This window comes from Euprymna scolopes, chromosome 2 (genome assembly GCF_053919585.1).
Source record: "Euprymna scolopes isolate OS-2025 chromosome 2, ASM5391958v1, whole genome shotgun sequence".
Classification (NCBI taxonomy): domain Eukaryota; kingdom Metazoa; phylum Mollusca; class Cephalopoda; order Sepiida; family Sepiolidae; genus Euprymna; species Euprymna scolopes.
Genome location: NC_136483.1, coordinates 55,070,556 through 55,097,491, shown reverse-complemented (window position 1 = coordinate 55,097,491; position 26,936 = coordinate 55,070,556). Strand labels below are relative to the sequence as shown.

Genomic DNA, 26,936 nt, shown 5'->3' with positions numbered 1-26,936 from the left:
ACAGTGGGAGGGGTGAGTGTGAGAGGTCTGTATAGGTTGCTTGCTGGTGTCTCTCTGGCGATTGCAGCCGAGATCCCAAATGGTTAAAAATAGTCCTTAAGGGGACAGCTCAAATCAATGAGCCCTGCCAACCGATTGGTCAGTGTGGCCGAATCACTTTGGCACCAGGCATTGATCCGCTTATAGTAAATAGTTTGTTAACTGCTACATCACCCCCTGCTTAGGCGAAAAGCCGAGGAAGAAAAATAAAAAGGTAGCAGTCTTTAGAAAAATACAGAACACAAGGCAACGTAATGTCTGGAAGTTTATGTTGCCGAAGAAAGAATATATAAAGGGGTAATGAGAATAGAAAGTTCCAGCTAAAAATTTTTTTTTTAAATAAACCGAATTTACAGGGGTTTAAATATACAAAGATTTGCATATTTTTTGGGGCCAATGTACACGGCGGGACGTAGAGAAATGGAAGAAAGTCCGGTTTCTGATGAGAAAAAATCAATTTAGATGGTCCTGATGGCTTCCAGCGATATTGGCATAACAAAAACATGCCCATTGAATTTTTCCCCACGTCATAGTAGTGGAGGGTCTGTAATGGTATGGGGTGCCTTTTCTTACAGAGGGACGATGGAGCTCCAGGTGGTGTAGGGTCGTCAGACAGCAGCTGGTTATGTTTAGCATGGTACAATAAACATCTTTGATGGTGAAGGATCATCGTTTGTGTGGGGATGAATGGTTATTCCATTAGGATAATACTTCAATCCACACTGCAAGAGGGACCTTGGATTTTCTACGAGAAAATGAAGTCCATTTCTTGGGATATCCTGCATGCTCACTTCAGGTGTTTGCTGTGTGAATGTAGGTGGGATATGTGTGTTTTGTGTTTCTAAGTCAAGAAAAGCTCTTTTCACACTGTCAACAGATACTGTTTCTTTTTTGCCCCTAATATCCAGGGTGAAAAGTTTAGAAGTGCGATAACGACCAGTATAAGGCAGTGTTAGAGGGGATTTCACAAGTCTTTTCTAAGAAACACGTGTGTCCATGAAGAAATGTCTTTGGGAACTGAAGATTTTATGGTCTGTTCCTAGATTTCATGGGTGGGAGCTTACTAAAGTAAGCTTGCAGTCTGTTTATAAACAGAGCTGGATCTGACAATCCTAGTTCTATCAGGATCAGCATCTGACCTGGCAGCAATAGAGTTACTCCATAGACAAGTTCGGCTGGAGAGTATCCCAGGTCCTCTTTGATAGTTGCACGACAGCCAAGAAGGACAATAGGTATGTATTCGCTCCATCACTGTTGGTCAGGGTAAGCATGTAAGGCAGCTTTCAATTGTCGATGGACATGTTCTATCATCCCGTACAAAGCTGGGTAATAGCTTGTTGTTCAAATACGTTTGATCCCTAAAATCCTGGTAAGTTCCTGGAACAGGTGGGATTCAAACTGTGCTCCACAGTCTGTGGTAATTGTTGTGGGGACTCAATAGCGCGATATCCAGCCCGATATTAGGGCTCGCGCTACAGATTCAGCCAAAATGTCCTTTAAGGGAATAGCTTCAGGCCACCATGTGAAACGGTCTTTTCTGTCTTTCTTTCTCTTTTCCCTCTCTCTCCTCCAATAATTATTATCAAGAAGGGTTTCATGGTAAAAAAACTGATGGTCCCTTGTGTGAATTCTTGGAAGCAAACTAATACAGTGATCACAAGAGATTAATTGACTTACAAGCAAAATAATATTCAATGAAGGACTTGGGATTAAATTTAAATGAAATTCTGGGTTTTGATGACTTCGACTTTTTTATAGTTGAGCTGTAGAACCCTATTCTATCAGCAACAAAATCAGTAAATCTGTAAAATATTCAATCTTTATTGGTTGAAACACTTAATATTGATTGGTCAATTTTATCGAAATACTCAATCTCTATTGTTCTATTTCAGTAGGAAAATGTCAGACAAAGAGAATTCACCTTCGAAACAGGTTAGTACAGATTTTACATTTTGCTTTTTGAAAATAGAAAACTATCACATTTGGTAGATATTTCATTTTCATTGCTTTTTTTATTTCTTTTTTATGTTTATGTGTGTTCAAGTAAAATGTATATATGTATGGAATATACAACTAATAACACTAAGATTTAGCAATATTGTATATAATTTAGGCATTATCACAAGGTGCAATAATTACGCGCGCACACGCACACACACACACACACACACACACACACACACACACATAATTTTAAAACGTGCTTCACATTCACTAAGCAACTCCATTTTTTAGTGCTACCAGATTCCTCTGTTATTGTTCGAAATTCCCCTATATTAAAAAACGAAAATAAAGAAAAATTTGTATGGTATATGTACCTGTGATGAAACGAAAATATCATATTTCAAAAATCACGTCAGTTGATAAAGTTATTTTATTTAAATAAAATAATCAAATTTTATGAGTAACCAAACATGACTGCCTTATTCGCCATTTTGAAAGCAATCTAAAAACAAAAACAAAGGGAGATAATTCACTATAATTCAAACTTGCAAGATTTATATTGTAATGCATGCAAATTACCATTAATCGTTTATAAATGATTTTCTTTATAAAAATAAAACTACTTGATCAATTTATATAATTTTTAGAATTTGATATTTTGGTTTCATCATACATCATACAGATTTTTCTTCATTTTTGTTTCTTAATATAGGGATAATTTTAGATAATAACCGATTCCTCATATCGTGAAAAATAGAAAATGCCAAAAAAATATTTTTACAGTAGCTAGAAATTTGTGGATCATATTTAAAAAATTTTGATTGCTCTCTTCCAGCATTGTTCCCTGTTTTTAACTGTTATTCTATATTTCTATCCCAAAAGACTCCACAAGGTTCAAAACCATCTTCATCAAAAGCGCGTGGAACTCCTGGATCAGCTGGTAAAAAAAAGAGTAAGTTATTTAATTTTAATTTCAATTACTGATGCTGTGTTTTTATTGTACAAAGAAAAACAAACAAACAAACAAACAAAAAAAAGAATAACCAAATTTTTCTCTTTAGTAGTGTTATATTCTGAAAAGAAAAAAAGAAAAAAATCAAATACCATATTGATTCAATTATATTATTAACGTTGCAATTTGAATTTAATCAAGCAGTTTCAGGCCATAATAAGTGGTGACTCCATTATGAAAAAAAAAAAAAAAAAAATTATAAATAAATAAAAATTGATGTTCTTAAAATGTGTCCATTTATGTTTAGGGCTAAAAAAACTATTCTAAATTTATGCATACAGAATTTTTTATGGACATGTGGTCCTATGTTATGATGACTACATGCATTTTGACTGGTTGCTCTGTCAATTTTTCTGTGTCCATGCACAGAATTTGGAGATCATATAACTTAGTCAGAGATTTGAATAATTGGTAGGTTTGCAATTTCTATCTCTCATGGTCCAACATGACACTCAATTTGCCTTGATCTTGTGGCAGGCCATCTCTTTGTGTCTTTTTTTATTAATTATTATATATAATGGAGATAGGGGGCTTACACCTGCTTTTATCAAAGCCTGATGACTCACTTTTGTCGGCCTCTGCCATGACTAAAGTGCCACTTCCAGAGATAGGAAAGTTTACATAGTTGCTTACCCCTTCCTGACTAGTATATAAACAGGTTAAGAGACATTTTTTATTTGGATTTCAGCCTACCCATATTTAATCATATTTTATTTATATTTTTATCATTGTCAACGGCTTCTTATTTGTTATTAGAAGCTGCCCTCTATTAGTAAACCTAAGAGATGTGCTGGATAGCTTGAGGAAGCTGGACACCAATTTTTATTTTTAAATATTTGCTCAATGTTTACTTCAAATGGGAAGTATCCTAATGTTAGGACCTCTGACAAACACTCTTATGTCCATGATAAATCCAATTCATGAACTAAGGACAAACTCTGAAAAATGAACAGTTCCACCCACTTTTTTGATTTGTTAAACCATCAACAACAAACAATCTGCTTTTTAATTGACCAATCTTCAAATTTCAGTGATCCAAAATATACACTTAACTATCTACAAGTGTTCCGAAACTCATGCTTCACCTTTTAAAAATGAATTTTAAATAGTTTTGTTTTAATAATTCAATCTAAATTATTCAAAATTCTACAGGTGTCACTTCAGTGTGAGACATATGGCCTTTCACAGTTTTATAAACAAAGTTTTTGCACCTTAAATCGCCAGTTTCAAATAAGAAAACTGAAAACAATATTTTTTCTACACTTTACATTCAAAAGTGTGTTAGCACCTCTTTCTTTTAATATATTGCTTCCATAATTAATTTCAGCTAAATTCATAAAACTAAAATTGATAGTCAACATGTTATTCCAGTCATGGTGTCATAATGTTACATTATGTGAAAAACTTCTTTTTTTTTTTTTTAAATGTTTCTAGACAGTATAGGGTGAAAAAAGGAGATTAACCGAAAATATAGAACACACAAATAAATCAACACCAAAACATAATCATTTTAACAAGAATATACATTTTTAGGTGCATCCATTCAATGTGCATTTGGTGATAAAGACGCTATTTCAAACTTAACAGAACAATCTGATAATATGAAAGATTTTTAACTAATAACTCTAAAATAACATTTAGCAAGGAGAATAACTCATATTTTTTTACTTGAAGAATATAAGATTTGTCTCTTTCACAACTAAAATTTTATTTCTTTTTTCTGTATAAGTTTAAAAATGCATAAATAAATAAAAGATTAAAATCTAAAACGATTTCACTACCTCCTGGACATTACGATGTCATTTTAAATGGCAGGGTGACAGAAAATGTGGAAATGTTTAAAAATGGAATGTATAACTAATTATATATATATATATATATATATATATATATATATATATATATATATATATATATACTAGAAAAAGTACCTGTCGTTGGCTGGGTTTAAAAACAGCCTACAGAAAATGGAATCTGATTTATGAAAGTATGATAGGTTATGAAAAGGAAGGGTTGTAAAGAGATAGCTTCGAATTTGGGGGTATCAAAACTAAAGCAAAATATGATGAAAGTAAAAATAAAATAGATAAGCCCCATAATTTATTATACCATACCTGTTCACACTGAAACACTCATCACAATATTCTGTGGATCTATATTAAAAAAATCTTGTTAAACTTTGTGACATATTTCCATTCTATGGAGGTCAGGTGTGAACGAACACCCCATAATTTTATTATACCATATTTCTTCAAACTGAAACATAATTATCAAAGTATACTTACGCAGATAAATATGAAAAGTCTTTATTAAAGTTTGTGTTTATTTCTATTCTATGGAGGCCAGGCGCGAACGCAGACTCCACAATTTTATTATACCATCCCTATTTAAGTTAAAACATACTTATCAAAGTATTATTATGTACATCTATATCAAAAACACTTGTAAACGTTTATTTTTAATTTTTAAATTTTTTATTTCCATACTTTGTGGACCAGGCACGTACGCAGACCCCACAATTTTAATGAATCATCATTACACCAGATCAAACATACCCATTCCTGTGTCTCGATCCATCTTCTATCATTATATGTGATCAGTTTTCTATAATAGTCAACCATATAGGAGCCTATTTTTGACCAGACACACATACAGACGTTCAGCTTTATATTATATATATATATATATATATATATATATATATATATATATATATATATATATAGTAAGTTCTAAAATATATATGGCAATTAAGCCACACAGAATATTCCGCGTTTCATCCACACTAGGATTCATCGCATAAGCCTGATGAATCCTAGCGTGGATGAAACATGTATTCTGTGTAGCTTAATTGCCATATATATTTTATAACTTACTACCTAGCTCTACCTACATATTGAGCACTGTTGAAGTGAATACTTAAATTTATACTTTCGTATATTACTTTATGGGATTAAATTAAGTAATCATATATATATATATATATATATATATATATATACTTTGCTTGGCCCATGTAAATTATATGGTATCGTTATTTCCCTTTCATTTGAGTTGAGTTGTTTTTTAGTCACTGAAGCTTAAGTGGTTACTTGGATAGGTGCCAGATTTATAGGGAGATAACTTAGGTCGGGGAGTTGGGCAGCAAAATGGTTTTCACATTAAATTTAAATTTTAAAGATGAAAATTCCAAAAGCAAGCGATCCAAAAATACTGAATAAATCCTTCATAGAATATACATTCTGTGATAAAAGTATTTTCCTTTGATTGAAGTTGTTTTTATATTTTTCTCTGTTTGTTTTAGATCCAAAGAAAAAAGATAAGGCTAAACCCGAAAGCGAAGATGTCACTTCTGAAACAGGTCACAAAGGTAACAAAGAATTTTTAAAATATTTATTTTGTATTTTTATTTCTACACAATGTAAGAATTGTATGTTGAAACATGAATTACATTTCAAGCATCAAACTATGAATATTGGAGTGTAGTCAGTCATTTACTCTCGTTCAGTGTAAATTCATTTATAATAATGTGTCTACAAATACCATTTATCTACAAATACAATTTGTCTACAAATAAAATTCATCAACAAATTTGATTTGTGTATTAATCCCATTTGTCTACTAATCCAACTTGCCTACAAACCCAATTCATTTTGAAATGCAATTCAAAAACAATTTCAACATCAAACTAACAACTGTTATTGTGATTTTTAATCATTACAAAACAAATAAAAGCTTTAAAACTCATGACAGTTGTATGTGTTTACTTTTGCATCGTGTGTGAGCTAACAACAACAACAACAGCAAACATAATGTACAAAATAATGCCAAAAATGTTTGTTTTGTATAAGAGATATGAATCACAATTATAATTTACCTCCAATAATTTCTTTGCAATCACAATTTATCAGCAGATAAAATACATAAAATCACATTTCATTTTCAACATTTCGTCTACAATTACACTTTATCTACAATTCATTTACAAATACAATTCATCTACAATTTCTTTGCAGTCACAGTTCACCTCCAACAATTTGTGCACAACTACTATTCATCAACAAATAAAATTTGTCAAGTAATACAATTCATTTACAAATATAATTCATCTACAAATATAATTCATCTACAATCACAATTCATCTACAAATACGCACTGAAATATTTGAATTAAATTAATATTTTTCTTAAAATTTTAAGATCATAAATTATTCTGGTATACTTGTACCACATGCAGAAAATATAGTTAAAATTTTTTTTTTTTTACATTTTATACAAAATAGTATTCTTGTTGTCATATAGCATTTTTAAATTCATATGAAACGTATTTTTTTTTAAAATGAATATAATTTTCAGCATTTTTACCTTTATATAAGCTTTAAAGCTGATTTGTAGGCAAATTTGCCAAACACTATAGACATTAGTGATAACAGAACTTGACTAGGCTCAATGTGAATAAATTTCAGTTATCTAATGAGAACTAGTGAACGAGAACTCTAAACATTGTTTGATATTTTAGTATGCTAATATTTAATTAAGAAAAAAGGAGGAAAATGAATGCAGAAAGAATTTAATGTGAAATCATTTTTAAAATAAACAAATGTAGTTCCAAGCAAAAAAAACAAAACAAAACAAAACAAAAAAACAAACAAAAAAAACATGGTTGGAGAAGCTTTTCCAGGCAAAGAATTAATCGAGTCATGATCAGCAAAAATGTAATGATTTTAGACAGAAAGATATCATTGAAGAATTCGAAAAGATTCAGCATATTTTATAAAGTTATTCTGGTATCTGATTGGTTCATTCTCATCATGCATGGTTATAAATAGAATTGCCAAAATCTTTGTCGTCGTACTCTTCTCTTATGCCAAAAATATTACAACTGTGATTATTAGGGTTAGGACAAGAGCATATTCTTTTTGTTGTTTGGACTCTCGACTGTGTATCCATTGATTTCTTATATGCTTTTATATAGAATGATGTGGTTCTCGGTTGTGTCAGATATATACTTTAGAGTCAAAACAATGAAAAGAATATTCTGGTGTCATAGCCTTAGTGATTATGCTGTATTATGTTTAAAATGAGATCCTACATAAGTTTTTCCAATATAAAATTGAAATCAGCAATGAACTGTGATTCAAGTGTTGCAATTCAACCAGATCTCAAAATGATCCTCCCAATATACAATTTACAATTTGCTCTACTCAAAATTTGGTTGTTTTACACATGGTATTACATTTTCTCTTTTATATTTTAATATCCTTCAAATGTGTGTCTTTGATTATAGCACTTCCCGAAGGTTGCTTTCCAATTGCATTGCTGAATCAGACCCAGGAATTATTTGAATGTGTCATTGATGAACATGTGACTGAGGAAAATCCAATAAAACTCCTCAAACAAGCAGACATTGTTGCTGACATGAAAAACAGAGCTGCTGTCTCCGATTTTAGCCCTTTTAAACAGAAAATAACTGTAAGTACATTATTATTTTAAAATCTTTTTAGTTGATTGAATAGACTTGCTTACTTATACCTTTTGATAGCATTTGTCCTGATTGGGTATAGCCAGTTTTCTTCCTGACATGTACCACATCTCAAACCATTCCATGAAGAAAATTAACAAAAAATAAATTAAGATTAACTATTTGTGGGCCAAAACAAAGAGTGTCGAATTCGTCATCAAAGACGTTTCTTTGAGATTTGTTTAAAGGGGGAAGTGATGGTTAATTATGAATTAAAAAATCAATCAAATCAAAATTTAAGTAGATTTCATATTCCAGATTGGAAGATAAATTCAATAAAAGCACATAGACATATTTTTCCTTAACACATGCACAAGGCGGTTACTGTAGGTTTACAGTAAGGAGACTAGCCAAAGTAACCTGATATAATGGACTGATCCAACACCCCCTCAAATGAATGGACTGTTAAGTCTATAAAAAGACAAGCAAACTCTCCTCACGTGGGAGACAGAATTTAGTACTAAGCTGTCAATGGACGCTTAGAAATGTGTGTACCTTTTTACCTAAATAAACCCTTTCTGTACAACCCCAGTAATGACTTGTTATTCATATAATCTACGATATAACAACTGGCGATGAAGAATTTGAACGAAACTCACTAAAAAACAAAGCGAAGGAAAAAGCACACAAGAAGATTAACGAGCAGAAAACAAAAGAAATCCAAAGAATGAAGAAGAAAAAAAAAACTTTGACAGAGCCAACATTTAAAAAGTAAGTGTCTCAGTCTGTTACGGTCCTAAATAAAAGAGAAATTGACATTTTGAAGCGAACATTTTTTTTTGAAAAGAACATTTAAAAAAAAAAAAGAAGTGTCCATTTCAAGTTTTATTCGGCTGAAAATGTTTGTTTTTTTTCTCTTCGGAAGGAAATTGTGCTTTTAATTCATTGAATTTATAGGACATTTGAGTGAATCTTTTGTTTAATTGTGTGGTTTTGTAAAAAAAAAAAAATTTTTTTTTTAACATGGAGCAATTAGCGGAATTCACTAGAACTATGCAATCGGCATTGTTTGCACAACAAAAGCAAATGGAATTACTTCAGCAACAACAATTGAAGCAAAGCGAAATACTACAGAGTATTTTAACGCATCAGAAAGACTGTCGTTTCACTCCTGAAGGAATAGCAAATTCTTTATCCGAATTTGTATACGAGCCGACAAATGGGTTAACTTTTCCGGCATATTTTCGGAGAAAATATTTTTGCTAAGAGATGTCAGTCTTGGACAGACGAAGAGAAGATTATCCTTCTTCTTCAAAAACTTGGATCTCAGGAAAATACAAAGTATACGAATTTTATCCTGCCAAAGAAACCTGAAGAGATTTCTTTTAGTGAAACAATAAAAATATTGTCAAACATTTTCAGTGAACGAGATAGTCTATTCTATACACGTTATAAATGTTTAAATATCACGAAGCAGGAGGACGAACATTTTATTACTTATGCAGGGAAAATGAATGCTCATTGTGAATCCTTTAAATTAAAAGACCTCAAAGAGGATATGTTTAAAAGTCTAATCTTTGTGCAAGGTTTAACAGCCTCTAAAGATAAGGATATTCGTTCAAGGATATTATCCATTATGAACCAAGACACAGAAATAACGTTACAAAAAGTTACGGAAGAGTGTCAGAAACTGTTAAATTTAAAGCAGGACAATACAAGCATCGAAGGAAAAAATTTTGAAGAAAAAAATATGGAAAAAAAAAATGGAAAGGGTGATGAAATGTGCACACGAAAAATCCTGTAAGACATGTGGGGGAAAAAACCACTTCACTAAAGATTGTTACTTTAAATACAAAATATGTAACAAATGTAATAAAAAAGGCCATAAATCAACGATATGCAGGAAAGGAAAATAGCGAAAAGCAGAAATAAAGACCATTGGTTCTAAAAATGAGTCTAGGTGTGATAAAAGAAAATATATTGAAATTAAAATTAATGGCTGTAATGTGAACTGTCTTCTAGATACGGGAAGCGACATAAGTATAATTGACGAAGTAACTTGGAAGAAAATTGGGTTTCCAAAGTTACAAAATACAAAAAAAATTGCCAGAAGTGTGTCTGGAAATAAACTAAAATTTAAGGATGAATTTTTCTACCAATGTGTCTCTAAAGGAGAATGCTGTGAAAACCAAGTTATGTCGTACCGGGGAAAAATTCTAATTTGTTCGGTATAGACTTAATGATTCTTTTTAAGGGGAAAACCCATAAGCTCATTTTGCAATAAAGTAAGTCTGGCGGGTTTAGAAAAGTCTAAACTAACAGGAAAGTTTATTGACGAATTAAAAAAAGACTTTAAAGAGGTATTCTCTGAAGGTTTGGGTTGCTGCACGAAAACGGAGGTGAAATTTGAACTAAAGGACGAAGCTAAACCAGTTTTCAAACCTAAAAGAAAGGTTCCATATTCAGCATTAGAAACTATAGAGAAAGAATTAAAGAGACTTCAAGATATTGGCGTAATAGAAAAAGTGGACTACTCTGAATGGGCTTCACCCACGGTTTACGTTAAGAAGAAAAATAATAAAATCTGGGTATGCACGGACTTTTCGACAGGTCTAAATGATTGTCTCAAGGAGCATAACTACCCGCTTCCTACCCCAGAGGAAATTTTTTCGAAGTTAAGCGGAGGAAAAAATTTTACAAAAATTGATTTGTCTGAAGCGTATTGGCAAGTAAAAGTCCAGGAAGATTGTGCTAAGTACCTGACATTAAATACCCATAAAGGACTATTTTCACTAAAACGTTTGCCTTTTGGTTTAAAAGTAGCCCCAAATTTGTTCCAGCAAATTATGGATACAATGCTAGCAGGTTTGGATTTTGCTATGGATTATCTAGATGACATCCTTATAAGAAGTAAAAATGTGGAAGAGCATAAAATCTACATTGGCAAAGTATTCGAGAGAATATCAAACTATGGATTGAAAGTGGCTCTTGAAAAATGTAATTTTGGGATGGACAAAATTGAATATTTGGGACAAGTGATTGATCGAAATGGTAGAAAACCTAATCCTAATAGGACTGAAGCAATCAAAAATATGCCTAGACCAGAAAATATAGTGCAGCTACAGTCATTTTTGGGACTAGCAAATTATTATAATTCTTATATCCCAAATATGCATGAACTAAGAGCACCTTTAAACGAATTATTGAAAAAGAATAAAAAATGGCTCTGGACAAAAGAATGTGATGAAGCATTCCTAAAGATTAAAAAATGTCTGTTATCGGATTTAGCACTAGCTCACTACGATCCGAAAAAAGAATTAATTGTAGCAGCAGATGCGAGCGAATACGGTTTAGGTGCTGTGCTACTACACAGACTCAAAGATGGATCGACTAAACCAATTATTCATGCCTCAAGAGTTTTGCTACCCGCAGAAAAAAATTATAGTCAGATAGAAAAAGAAGGTCTGGCAATTGTATACGCCATGAGGAAATTTCATAGGTTCATCCATGGAAGATTTTTTATCTTGGAAACGGACCACAAACCTTTGTTATCGATTTTTGGTTTCAAAAAAAGGAGTTCCTACTCATACGGCTAATAGGTTACAAAGATGGAGCATGATTCTGTTAAACTACAATTTTAAAATGAAACACCTAGCATCCAGCAAAATTGCACATGCAGATGGTTGATCCCAAATAAAACTGAATTACTTGAAGAAACTGTTATAGCTGCACTAAAAGAAGAAAATGAACTAACAGATATATTAATAAATACTGTTAGGGAACTTCCGGTAACACTTGAGGAAATAAAGAAAGCAGCAACAACAGATGAATACATTAACAAGATAAAAAAACAAGTGGGACAAAAAGAAAAGAAGAGGAAAGGATTAACAGTTTTTCCATTTTCAAAGTGCGATGAAACTCTAATGTACGCAGATAGAGTGGTAATACCTCAAGTATTACAGAAGAGAATTTTAAAACAATTCCACATGGGACATCCTGGAATCTCCAGAATGAAAGCACTAATGAGAGCATATACGTACTGGCCTGGAATGGATCAGGACATAGAAAAAATGATAAAATTATGTAAGGGTTGCCAATTAGCAGCAAAAGCGCCGCCCATTAAGACACAACCTTGGCCTAAAACAGATATACCATGGACGCAAATCCATATAGATTACGAAGGACCTCTAAAAGGATATTATTACCTGGTAATAGTAGATAGCATGTCAAAAATGGCCAGAAATTTTTAAATTCAAACATCCTACAGCGGCAAACACAATAAAGGCGTTGGACGAGGTATTTGGGCGTTTTGGCGTACCAAAAACAATTGTTAGTGATAATGACACCATGTTCAAAGGTCAAGAATTTAAGATCTACTGTGAGTCACTGGCCATAGTGCATATCACAACACCAACTTTTAGCCCTCAATCTAACGGACAAGCTGAAAGATTTGTCGATACTTTTAAACGAGCGTTAAAAAAGAACGATAACATCGACACTGAAGAAAAAAGTCTTCAGAAATTTTTAGCAGTGTACAGGATAACGCCTAATCCGAATACAAATGCAAATTTATCCCCAGCGGAAATAATGTTTGCCAGAAAAGTGCGCTCTGTGTTCGACCGGTTAATTCCGAGTAAAAAAGTAAAAGAAAGTGTAAAAGATAATGGACGATACAAGATATATAAGGACGGGGATAAAGTTTTTTTCAACAATTATCGGGCAGGGAAAAGTTTTTGGGAAGAAGGCATAATCTCAAAAAGAATTGGAAGAATGGTCTACATTATAAAAGGTCAGACATTTTCCCACAAAAAACATATAAACCAACTCAGACCCCGATATATTGAAATAGTTAAAAACAATGAAGTACCGATGGAAGTACTGTATGACATTTTTCACATAGAGCCTCCAAAAAAGGAAGCACCAGTAACTGAAAATACAAGTCACTCTCCAAAATCAAAAAAATCGCAAACGCAAATTTTAAGGAGAAGTGGAAGAAAAAGAAAAAGAACTGAATTTTTTGGACAAAGTCAAAAAAGAAAAAAATGGTGAAGCGAAATTCTAGGGAAGAATTTAGCTTGGGAGGAAGGTGATATAATGGACTGATCCAACACCCCTCAAATGAATGGACTGTTACATCTATAAAAAGACAAGCAAACTCTCCTCACGTGGGAGACAGAATTTAGTACTAAGCTGTCAATGGACGCTTAGAAATGTGTGTACCTTTTTACCTAAATAAACCCTTTCTGTACAACCCCAGTAATGACTTGTTATTCATATAATCTACGATATAACATAACCATATACAGAAATTAAAAACAAAGAAAAGAACTAAGAGCAGATAACTCCTTGGAATAAGGGCTATCTGATTCCTTTAAAAATGTGGTACAAGGAAGATAACTCTTAGCAGACTGACAGTTATTGATAACTTTAACAAGTTATCCTTAAGCCTTACTCTGGATTTTAATGACTCAGTTATAGTGGAAAACTCTTTGCTTATGGATTAAATGTAAAGTTTGAAAGTAAATTTTATCTGTATATTATAAAAGAAAAAATTGTACTTACATTTCTTTAAGATGGTCTCTGTCATCAATAAATTCACAAAGCATTTTCATAAGGAAGGTGAAAGCGCTGATGTGTATTTTTATTTTCTAAAAATGTTATATTTTAAAATTAGAGTGTGTCCTTCATATTAGAGGGTATTTAATGTCTACAAATATAAGATATTGATATAATGAAGAATTTGCATTTCTCTTGTAGGATTATGAAGGAGAAGAAATCCTTATCATCTATGATTATGAATTTCGATATGGGGAGAATTTTTGCATTGCACTCACAGAAGAGGCCAAAGAAAAGATGCTACATTTAAGAAAACCAAAGGTCTGTAAATCCATTCTTTGAAATATTAAGAAAATAGAATGAAAACAAGGTCATCACACTAAAAAGATTCATCCAATTAGAAAGTGAAATGTGAACAAACATCTTTTTACTCATCTCCCTTCATAACGATCCTGCTAATTAAGTCCCTGATAGTAGTCCCCTGCTTCAAAGTGGCACTGTGCCGTGTTTGGGGTGAAAATTGAATAAAAAAAAAAATAAAATAAAAAAAGTTGGATGAAAATTCTTATTTAAAAAATATAATGAAAATATTAAATTAAGTTCTATAATTTTCACTGAGAAAATTAATTACATTCATTAAAGTCTGTCTGAATTCTTGATCTGAAGCTATTAGTACAATCAGAATAAAGTGGCTTGATAGTTTTAATGCCTTTAAAATCAAGCTTCTCTTCTTTTATCACCAACGCCCTGGTGCTACCAGATTAGGCTGTCTGCAGATACTGGCTCCCTAACCCAAAATGCACCAAAAATTGATGTGATTGTTTCTTGTTTTCCCTATACAAAACTCAATCATGATCTGCAAAGTTCAAAACAAAAACACTTTTCTCTAAAAACAATTAAATCCATCACCATAAATAAATATTTGAAGATATAACAAAGGCGAAGCATAAAAACTTTTAAATAATCCAAAATGGGTTGATATGCCATAAAACAAAACAACCAAACCAAACATCATAAATAAATATCTGAAGATATAAAAGAATTTGAAACATAAATACTTTTTTCCAAAATGACTTGATTCAGAATTTAATTACTCAAAAATTGTTGCTATGCACAAAACAAAACAACCATCAACCATATCATCAGTGCTAACATCCTTTTTTTTTTGTTCCAATTGAAATGAATAACAAACTTTTTGAAGAAGTCTCTTGTTTTGATAAGCTTCTCTTACTAATTCCTGATCTAAAATGAAAGAAATAGTTAATCTGTTGTTAAGGTTGTTGTAAAAAATAGTTGAAACATTCTACCATTCCAGAAAGTATCTAACCCTTAATACAATCTTCTACTTATATAAAATTCAGATACGTCCAAAGTTGGAGTACTGCTGGCACATCTGGGGGAGATGACATTTTTTCTTGTGACAAAATACAAAATCGACTTTGCAATTTAATAAGGAACGATCTGTTCTGTTTTCTACAGACGTTCCCTCATCTTTTTTAGCTCTATCATTATTTCCACTGTAAGAGATTCACAGCAAGAACTCGTCTTCTTACCACAATTAAAAAGAACTTTCCTTTCTTCCTCTGCATGCCTAACATCAAACAGAATTTGCATGAACAGAGTTTCTTTTCAAGAACTTGCTATCTGCAGAACACATTACCATATGGCTGCTACATTATAGGCTACAACATGGTCATCTTCAAATCCAATGTCAACAAATACTTGTCATTAACTGTGATTAAATTTTGTTTTCTCCATTCACCACTTTCAGTCTTCTCATAACATTATTCATCATTCAACTGACCAACTATTAATCTCATTAACCTTTATTCTCGAGTGGCTTTTAGCCTTAATAAGTGAGACTGATTAGTAAAAAAGGCAAGAAAACAGATTTTTAAATGGCTCCAAGAGCTTTTCAACTTTTAGAACTAATTATTACTTAACAACTTTATCCGTTATGCTACATGTCTAGTATGAATTATGAAGCCTTAAACTGAATCTTGCCATATTATTTTAGTACATTAGGTGCGCTTTTCTGCATTTCAGAGACATTAATGGTTCAGCTAATTATGACTAAAACAAGTTGAAAAAGCAAAAAATGTAAACAGTTTGCGATACATAAATCATGCATGTTCCTCTGGAGTCTATTGTCACTCAAATTCAGACAAGACCAAGTGCAATACAACAACAACAGCAAGTCTCCTCAGAGTTTCAGCATTTGCCATTTGTTTCAGTAAACTTTGCAAATTATTTTACATTATCACAACAGCCGTTTACCATTGATTCCTTGCGAGCAACAACTGTTGGTCTTGTCTGAAGTTGAGTGACAATAAGCTTCCCCATGTTTATAGTACTTTTGTGGCTTTTTTATTTGAGGTCTTGTTAGTGCTCTCCCTTCTTAGTCTTTTCATCTTCTTTAACCATTCATGACAATTTTGCCTGGTATCAGCTGAGACTGGTACCAGTGCATGTGTGTGAGTGATGTGTGTATGTGGTATTTTTCCTTATCATTTATCTGTGGCTGGTACGGGTTTATTGATTATGTGGGTTGTTTTTCACATTCAGTTATTTCTTTAATATGTTGGCTGTTTTCATCATTGCTGTTCATCATATAGTTTTAATCTTCTCTTTAATTCTAGTTTCTCCTAATCCTTTTTCCAATTTTTTGGGGGAACTGTTCTTAGTGATTCTATAATTATTGGTATTGTAGTTAATATTATTAAGTAAGTTTTAATTATATAATTTTAATATACTATAACACATGGGATATAAACTTGTGTATTTTACTAGCCAATAATTTTGAAACCTATAAGTGTTAGTTTTTAGTATAAGCTGTTGCAATAGTAGTATTAACATTTTATACCCCCTCTTACATGCACGTCTCAAAGGTGTTTGGTGCAATTCAGTTAAATCATTTTGTAGCCTATAAGTGACAGACAGACGAAAGTTTTCAATGAGTCTTGTTTTTGTCATTTCTTTTTTTTTTTCTTTTTTAAGTTTTAAGCAAGAAGTTTATTTATTGGCTGTCAGTAGGCACAACTATTCCTACAAGAATTAAAAAAAATATATATATGGTTACGGATGTGCCAACAAACCTAAAATCTTTCATAATCTCTTCTGAATCCAGTCCAATAATAAATCTGGTGCAATATTTTTGATGCTATAATGGAAGGTTCTATTCATAGACACTGACGATAGGAACTGACCAATCAAATGGAGCCACACTCTGCTAGCTATCAATCAGAAACAGAAATCACTCCATAAAAATACTAGCTATTTGATAATTCCCACACATAATTTTTTGTGTCCACATGAGAAGGAATTTTGCTCTTCATCTGCAAGTTGAAGACTTGTACAAATTAGCTACCTACCAAAAACTCTATTCTTTGTCTAATGACTTATACAGATTGACTGTCCATCAGAAATTTTTCTAAAATTAAACATGACTTTCAATTCAATAAATTCCCCGAAAGATTTATTTATGAAAATCAAACTTTTATTGTTAAAGATGACCCACATAACCTATAATTTTTATCAATCTCTCCTAAACATTAATAAAAACAAGCAGTTAGAATGAGAATATTTGCAAAGCATATAAAACATTGATTCAAGTAAATAATACTAGACAGAAGTCTGAAAAACAGGAAGAAAAAGAGACAGTGATGCCTAATGAAGTAAAACCTTTTTTTTCCTAATGAACAGTGTTCAAATGATAACTGAATTAGGGTTATTGACATGAGTCAAGGCAAGCATTGAAGCACATCTCCATGCAGAAAGTCTGTAACAAGATCCTTTCTCCATAATGGTTCAATTCAACCTGTGTAGATAGTATTGTGCAGAGGCAACAAACAGTCAAATGCAAATAGACAAACATTTATGGCAAAAGAATAATAGCCACAGCTAAGAGTAGGTTTGTCAAGGTGATCAGAAAAAGAATTGAGCCCTAGAGAATAGGAACTCGCGATTTCTGGAAATTCCATAATAGTGTGGTAAATAATGCTGATTGAACCATCATAAGAAAAATGTAAATCGACAAAAAAATCTGTATTTCTAAAGATGGCTCACTTGACCTATTATTTTTATCTATCTCTCTTAAACACTAATAATAATAATAATAATAATAATAATAAAAACCGAGCAGTGATAATGAAGCTATAGGCATAGAGTATAAAATATTGACTCAAGCAAGTAATATGAAGACAGAGGTTTGAACAGGTAAAAAGAAAAAAAAATCCCTGTCGAGAAGAAGGCACCAACAAAAAGATAAACAGTGCAAGTGTATGCGTACATGTCATTGTTGTCATTCTTGAAGATTTCAATGCTGAATTGAGTCATTTCCGACCTTGGCTGATGCGTTGCTTACTATGAGTCCAGTTCAACTGTTTAAACACAAGTTTTTGGGTCACCATAGCAAGACAGTATGCCACTAACATATAAGAGGATACTGTGAATTAGGGACTATATCTACAGGGATATTGCAAGTAGTTGCCAAAAAGCTGAGCATACTCCAAATTTTATCATGCATGACTGTACAATTTAAGGACCATCTTGCAGCATGAATGAAATTTTTAAAAAATACTAAATTGTCTGAAAAGCTTAGTTTCTGTTGTTTTTGTTTTTTTAAATTTTATTTCTGCTTCAATATCATTCAACTGTGCTGATGTTCAGGAGAGCTGGAGAAAAAAAAGTTTTAAGAAATCAAAAACATATTAAAATTGTAACTTTTTGACAGGTACCTCAGGAGGATGAGCAGCAGGATGTTGAGGAGACCGAGACTGATGTAGAATTTGTTGTGTGTAAATATGAACCACATGTTGCAAAACCTTGGGTGCATTTGGGAAGTGAAAATGAAATTCGGGATGAAGTGGCTTTTGAAAGCAGAATAAAAGTAAGTTTGTGCCATTATTGTTTTGGATTTTGAGCGAAAAGAAGAAGAGTATTATGTGAAAATAAATATTAACTTAATAGACTACCCATGGTTCATTAACTTAATATTTATTATGTGTATAATTAACAATATCATTTTTTTAACTTTGACATTGGTTGATAAAGCAGTAACAGACAAGTTATAGCTGAAACAAACATGTCCACAGCTTTTGGCAATTATCATATTATCATTCATGTTTAATCCATTTTCAAGTAAGTATATATTTCGTTCTTTATAATAATCATGAAGAGTGCCTAGTGACAAACACGATAACAAAATAAGGTGCAAGTCCATAACTATCCCCATTTCCCATGAAAAAACAAAACGAAAGAAAAATCTTTATGGTGTACATACCTGTGATTGAAAGAAAATGTCCTACACCAAAAATCATGTAAATTGATCAGGTAGTTACAAAAAGAAAATTAAATTTTATGGCTAAACAATAATTGGCAATCTATCAACACCATTTTGTAAATGGTTTGAAGAGGAAAGGAGATAACTCCACATAATTCAAACTTTTACAAGATTTTAGAAAGCCATTCTTAACATGAAGAGGAGATATTGGAAAAACTCTAATTCATCATTGATTAACTCCATTGTAAAAATAGCTCTTCAGAAATATAGTTTAAAATCAGCCTTGTACATTATCATAATGCCTACAAATTCCCAGTAATCACTTACAAATGATTTTCTTTATAAAAATAAAACTACTTGATCAATTTACGTGGTTACAATATTTTCTTTCCCTCACGAGTACATCCATTATAAAATGTTTTCTTTATTTTTGTTTTTCTTAGATGAGAAATTAAGAATTAACATTCAAAATAAATCCATAGTTTTAGTAGCATATTAGATCCCCCAGAAGTCTAGACAGTTCATTTAGTAGATTACATATGACTCAATGGGGTCAGAAGTTTTCCAGATAAAACATAAAAGATTTTTGCGGTTTCAAATCACTGTCACCATTTTTTTTCTTGCTTTTCTTTCTTCGTCCCCACTCCTTCTCTTACCGGCTAAACACAAGTGAAACATTCGCCAAACATGAGTGCATTCACCAAACACGAGTGAAACGTTCGGCCAAACACGAGTGAAACGCATGAACATATATCAACAAAACACCAACAAAACAGGCGTTTTAGACGAAATTAATTTAGATGGAATCAACAGACTCCCAATCTACTTTTGATTGCATAAATTTCGTTCTAGAATTAATTAGAGTCGTTTGTTTGTTTTCATGGGGACCAACCTCACTAATATTACGCCAGCAAAATGAATACAGCTCATTTTGACCAAGTCAGAACAACTCGCCCAGGGAGCAACGAATGACGCTACCAGTCACATCTGAAACCACCAGCAGCAGGAGCAGCCATTCTGGGCAGCAGTTCAAACAGCCCTTTTCAGGGCTAATAAGTTTTTTCACAAATGCGATCCACTACTGCTTGCTTCCTGAGACCCACCAGCAGCGAACTTCACTTCCAGTCTCCAGTGCTCCCGGCTTGCTCCAGCACCTCCAGCTCACTCCTGCAGCTTTCCAGCCCTTGGTACCTCTCAGCTCGCTCCAGCACCTCCAGCGCCTCCAGATCACTCTTGCAGCCTTCCAGCCCTTGGTGTCTCCTACAACCTCGCCTTCCACCTTGCTCGCACCTGGCTCCCTACCGGTCATCCATTCGTTAACACTGATCCCTCCGTTCTCAGTGTCGTCCATGCCTAAACACTGATCCCTCTGTTCTCAGTATCGTCCGTGCCTAAATACTGATCCCTCCATTCTCAGTGTTGTCCGTTCCTAAACACTGATCCCTCCATTTCCAGTGTCGCACGTTCCTTAACACTGACCCCTCTGTTCTCAGTGTCCACTATCCATTCTGGACCACCTAGACGTCCAGCTGATCGTTCCAGACCCAGCGAGCAACCCTGAACCACGCTACGTCTAGAGTACTTGTTCCCGACCTTAGCCTACAGTGACGTGCGGCCTTCCAGGCGATCAGCATCCAGATCCAATGATTATTTTTTTTCTTTGCTTCCTTTAAAAAAATAAAAGGTGAACCCTCGCCTTTAACCAAACAACCCGTATCTGTCATTCTTCTTTGCCTTTTTGCTGTTTACCGTTTGCCTGTGTCTACCTTGTTAGTTGTTGGGTCGATTGTCCCCGGACGACAGGCCCCGCAACAAGATCTTACTCATGGAGAACAACTATCCATAATGCTAACCAAGGCAGCAGATGTACAATGGCTATTAACATTAACAAAAAAAAAAAAAAGAAGAGAGAGACCAAACTACTGCTATATGTTATCTATACCATCAGATTTCAGCTGCTAATCTGATAGTCTGTGATCAAAGATTTGGTTCACAATAGTCTACTTAGTCGGTTTTACTTTCCTTTCTTCCTCATGTCCACCATGTTTTGCCTATACCCGTGCATATTAATAGGGTTACACCTCTTGAAGGGTGAAACTTCACCATGCACAGATGGTCATTCACTATGGAGAGGCTGTCGCAAATTGCAATCACAAAAGGTGCTACTTTACATGATCACATAGTGCTGGGTGTATGAAGACCAGTTGAGGACCCTACAGAAAGCCGACTATTAAAGATATTACTCCTCTACATGATGCCTCAATTCAAAGTGCCACAAATATATGCAAAGTATAAATAACAAGAAATATTTTATAAATCAAAGATAATACAAATATTTAAACTTCCAACTCCAAACTGAAGAGCTGTTGCTCAAAACAACTAGATAATACAAACGTGCTGAGTGGGAATCCATCACAGATCACACCAGACGTCTGATGGAGTAAAACCTTTTCTTTCCCTGCTGAGCAACGTACAAATGAAGTAACTGAATCAGGGTTATGGACATGGGTCAAGGCAGATACTGAAGCACATTTCCCCGTACAGAAATCCTATAACAAGACCCATTCTCCATTATGGTTCACTGCGCAGCTGTTATTGTGTATAGGCAGTAAGCATTCAATGGTCATATAAGTCAAAATGCAAATAGACAAAAATTCATGGTATTAAGAAGTCCCACAGATTAGGAACTCACGATTTCTGGATATTTGATAATAGTGTGGTAAATGATGGGTAATTAATAATTCCCTCACTATCCACCCATCATGTTGTTGCCTGCAAAGTAATTGATAAGGGTAAACTCCTTGTCTGATGGTTCATTTTAAATTTCACCTTTGACTCCACAAATTACATCCTCCCAAACTTCCCACTGCAAACTGAAGCCACACCTGATATTCTTATCATTATCCCTTAAGCCCAACATATCATAAAAAAAACCTTGACACTTCTAAATCATATGGGCTTGATCTTATCCCTGTCATAGTCATAAAGAAATGCTCTGTTGGGCTGGCCCCTTCTCTCTACAAACTCTACAACAAATGCTTTGCCGAATCTTGCTTCCTGATAGTTGGATGATTGCCTCAGTGGTACCAGTGTTTAAGAATTCTGGTAAAAAAACTGATCCACAAAATTATAGCCTCGTCAGTACCATTCTGTTCCTCACTAAACTCTTTGAATCATTAATCACTCTAACAATAGTTCACATCTCAAAAATGCTAAACTTGTTTCTGACTAAGAGTATGGATTTAGGCAAGGTAAGTCTACTATGAATATCCTAACGGTCATCTTTAAACATATACACCATACACTAGACAAGGCTGGTGAAACTCGGGCAATAACATTTGATATATTCAAAGCCTTTGACAAAGGTCTGGCATGAAGGTCTTCTCATGAAAATTAATTTGTACAGTATTATTGGGTGAATATTTATTATAATCAGGCACTTCTTAACTAAAAGAAGGATCCAGGTTGTCTCTGAAAGTTGTACATTTAAACGACATGAATTAATATGGGTGTACCCCAGAGATCGATCCTTAGGCTGTTATTATTCCATAATTTTCATAAATAATCTCCCTGATGCAATTGTGTTCGAGATGGATATATTTGCTGATGACACCATGCTTTATTTTTGACATGGGAAAAAAAAAACTCTTATATTCAAAAAAATCCTTAAAAAAATGACCTCCAGTCTGTAGTGGAATGAGGACATAAATGGATGGCAACATTTAATACTACTAAGGCTAAGCTTCTTTCCTTTAACAATTATAAGAAATTTTTTCAACCACTGATTGCCATGGTTACCTGAAAAGTCCATCATTATCTCTTTGGCTTAACATTCACTGGTAACAAAAATTAGAACAAATACATAGAAGATATTGCCAAGGCTGCTGCAAGGAAGGTAGGCTCCTTCTCTGTCCCTACAAAGTCACCATTCGTCTATACACGTTATCACTGAGCTGTTGCATCAACCACTAAGCTTCAACCTCTTTCCCATCACTGCAATCTTGCATTCCTGTGCCTGTTTTACAACTACTTTAATGGAATGTGCTCTGATAAACTTATTGCGTTTGTGCCCCCTCCCCCTCTTGACGTACATACTCTCAACTAATCTGACAAGCAGCAAAATCTCACCCGCCACTATAGAGGTCCCCGGATGCCAGAGGACCTTTTACTCTAATAACTTATTTCCTTGAATCGCTAGCCTTTGCGATTCACTTTCTGCTTTGTAGAAATTTGATCAAACATCTCTGCACAACTCCCCACTGTGTATACCCCTATAGATATACTAATTCATAATATCACCTTATGTCACAGTGGCAATTTGGGGTGAATGAAAGTTATAATAATAATAAAAAAAAAAGACTATGTATGATGCTAACAAGTCTGAAAAGGAGAAGAATAATATATAAGTATTGATATTAAGTTCTTTCCAAGATAATGAAGATAAAAATAAACTAAAGACGAGAAAACTACACCAGAGAATATTAGCATTCTGCCAACATGGTGGTCAAGAAAAGTAGAAAGTATTAGAGAAACATGTTGGTAATCAAAATGGACAACTAACCACAATGGCTTTTGATCAAGACAGAAACCAATGGAAAATAAAAGGATTTGTAACTTTATTTAAAAAGAAAAAAATATCATCAGAGCAGGTCAGGGTTTGATTCTCTAACGTCTGTTTGGGTTACTATTTATTAAGGGAAGATAACTCTGTTAGGAATATGAGGTTTACTTGTTTTCTGTATTAAATGTGTTTTGTGTTACTTATCAGTGTTCATTAGATAACAATAAAATTAATCTTAATTATTTTCATTTAAGTTTTAATTCAATTACTGTTCTTGTTTTTCAATTTTAGATCAATTTCCAAGCAATAAAACAGCGGCAAGAGTTTGGCAGCCCTTACACCTTCAGTGACCGCGGACCTTCAGAAAAAGGTGGCTATGTTGAATGTTGTTTGCCACAAGAAGGAGATTTTGATCTTCGTAAAATGGAACTTGATAAGTTTATTCAGGTAAAGAACTTCTTTTAAGTTTGACATTTACATTGTATTTACAACTAGTTGGATTACCGATTTATGCAAGATAATAGATTATACCTAGAGGAATATACTTGTCTCAGGACAGGTAAAATTAATTCCTAGTTTTGTAGCACTTTATGTCCCCTTACAAAAATGAAAATCAAGACATAATGCGACTAAACCTTATGTCTAAACTCCTTATTGCAATTTTGTTTAAAATTCATTACATGATCTCAATTCTAGTAAATGTCTAAAATTTAATGCTTAAGCTTAAGAAAGCATTGAAATTCAGGGAATCTTACTTAATTTGTGTCTAATGATTATGGATAAAATTCAATGCAAATCTGAATTTTAAATAGGAGCTTATGCCCATATTATACCTCCCTAAAAACACTTTAAAAGGCTCTAGAGAAACTGAAATTTGAGAAATATTTATTAATTAATGTCTAATACCGATTTTTAAAATTCCACAAAAATCAGAGGAATCCGAATTTTCATGAATGGTTTCTAAAAGGCCTTCAAATTCCAAAAAGTCATTAAGTAATTCATATTTTTTTTTGTACGATTATTAATAAAAGATTAAAATGGCCAATTTGTTTATGAAGAAACAGAAATGAATTGTGGTGGTATGCGTTGATTACAAAATTAAATTTTGTAATTAAATTATTATTTTTTAATAGTTTGTTTAAGCGAACTTTAACATCTGGTTTCCGTTTGATTTTAAAATGTAATATGTTTGATTCATAAATTTGGTTCATAGGCTGTTCCAATACTGAGAACTGTTGACACTCAAACAAATTGGAAACAACCAAGGAATGCTTGTACACAATATACTCCGCAATCATTTTCTGAAGAAGAAATTACTCAAACACAAGAACTTCCCAGTTATTTGGAGTTTATCAAAAAAGTTACGCCCAGGTAAAAAAATAAATATATTTTTGTTTCAATATTTTGCGATGATCAGTTATCATTATGTATATTGTCTTCAGACTACTATCCTCATCAATTGTGATGCTTATATTTTTACTGTGTTGTGACTGATGTACTCTCTGGCCATCATCAGGTGAATGGCTCCATTGTGGTGATGTTTTTTTTTTCCTCTGTACTTAAATATAATTGTTGTGGATTACTTTTTTTTTTTTTTTTTTACATTAATGCTTTTATAAACATAAATTTAAATCAACTGATGATTATGATGTTTATTTTAAAAGTATACTTTTAAATTAATAATCCAATTAATATGAAGATATTTACTCAGTTGGATATTCCTGGACACATGCAATCACTGACTGTTTTTTTTTTGCTACAAATACTTATGGAAATGTGAACACTTTTAGCCACTTTCTTTGTGAAGAAATCTTCCTTTAACAGCCACTTTTTAGTATGTATTTAAATGATATGTAAAAACGTATTTTTTCACATACCCCACATAAATCTTTTTTATGTTTCTGAATTTTTCAGATGAGGATTGATATTATTTGGATTCTTCTTGAGTGCTATTTTTGCAACGTTTGGTCAATGTAATCTCCAATCATCTTCAGGTGTATGCTGTTAAACTTGGGAATCTTTCTTTCGAACTCAGGAACCTGCACAGAATTTGAACGGGACCCTTTATTTAATCCATGAGGGTAGCATGCTTTCATTTTCTGCAGATTTCCGAGTTTGACAGAAAGATTGCCAAGTTTGACAAGATACACCTGGAGAAAGTCGGAGGTTACATTGACTGGAACATTGTTAAAATAACTCTGAAGATGAGAACAACAGTTTGAAGAATTCAAATAATACGAATCTTTTGTTCTTCACTCTTGTCCAGTGTTTGCCAACCTTTTTGAACTTCATGAACCAGTAAATGTATCAATTCAAATGTGGCAGAACACTTATAAAAATTTAGAAGAATAAAATAATTTCTAACTTAAAGTAATTACAAGGTGTTTGAAACAAATTTGATACTCTTTGGAAATGGAAGAAAAAATGTCATATTTCTCAAAATTTAAATTTTAAGTTCTTAATCAAAAGCGAATCCTCTCCTTCTATCGCAATTTCAAAGCTTCAAAACGGAATAAACACGACAGATTAGCACATTTCAGTCGATGTAACCTCCGACCTTTTTCCGATGTATGTTGTCAAACTTAGGAATCTTTCTGTTTAACTCAAGTTTTTCCGTTGGACTTGGGAATCTGGATGGAAATTTGAATGGAACCCTTTATTTAATCCACGAAACCTTCAACCTCCAGAAAAGTAACTTTATAACTGAATTTTACCGAGTACTTTAATCATTATACTACATATCCTTGCAGCCAATTCTAGTGTGAATTTTAGGAGCTTTAAACCTATTGTGTTTCTAGATATACAATCTTACTACTTATTAAATATCACTATTTTAGTCATTATTCAGTGCAAGTAATACTCAAAATACAATTATGCAATTATGACTTCTACCCAATCATAGCTGACAGAGTGAGAGCATGCTACCCTCAAGGAGTAAATAAAAGATTTAATTCAAAATTCTGTGCAGCTTCTTGAGTTCAGCAGAAAGATTCCCTAATTTGACAAGATATACCTGAAGAAGGTCGGGGATTAGATTGACCAGAACATCTCAAGATATGAACAATAGTACAAAGAATTCAAA

General features: G+C 33.0%; 1 protein-coding gene across 1 annotated transcript in view; it reads left to right on the top strand.

The window, feature by feature from the left end:
• The window catches only part of LOC145291448 (dynein axonemal intermediate chain 3-like), an 89,828-nt gene that overhangs the window by 9,903 nt on the left and 52,989 nt on the right, over positions 1–26,936 (top strand). Inside the window, exons 2-9 of the mRNA XM_080137308.1 lie at positions 1,932–1,971; positions 2,866–2,935; positions 6,300–6,365; positions 8,283–8,467; positions 14,214–14,333; positions 18,745–18,900; positions 24,146–24,301; positions 25,068–25,225. Of these exons, the coding sequence (XP_079993434.1) occupies positions 1,939–1,971; positions 2,866–2,935; positions 6,300–6,365; positions 8,283–8,467; positions 14,214–14,333; positions 18,745–18,900; positions 24,146–24,301; positions 25,068–25,225 (944 nt within the window). The 5' untranslated portion in view covers positions 1,932–1,938. The remainder of the gene's footprint in view (positions 1–1,931; positions 1,972–2,865; positions 2,936–6,299; positions 6,366–8,282; positions 8,468–14,213; positions 14,334–18,744; positions 18,901–24,145; positions 24,302–25,067; positions 25,226–26,936) is intronic.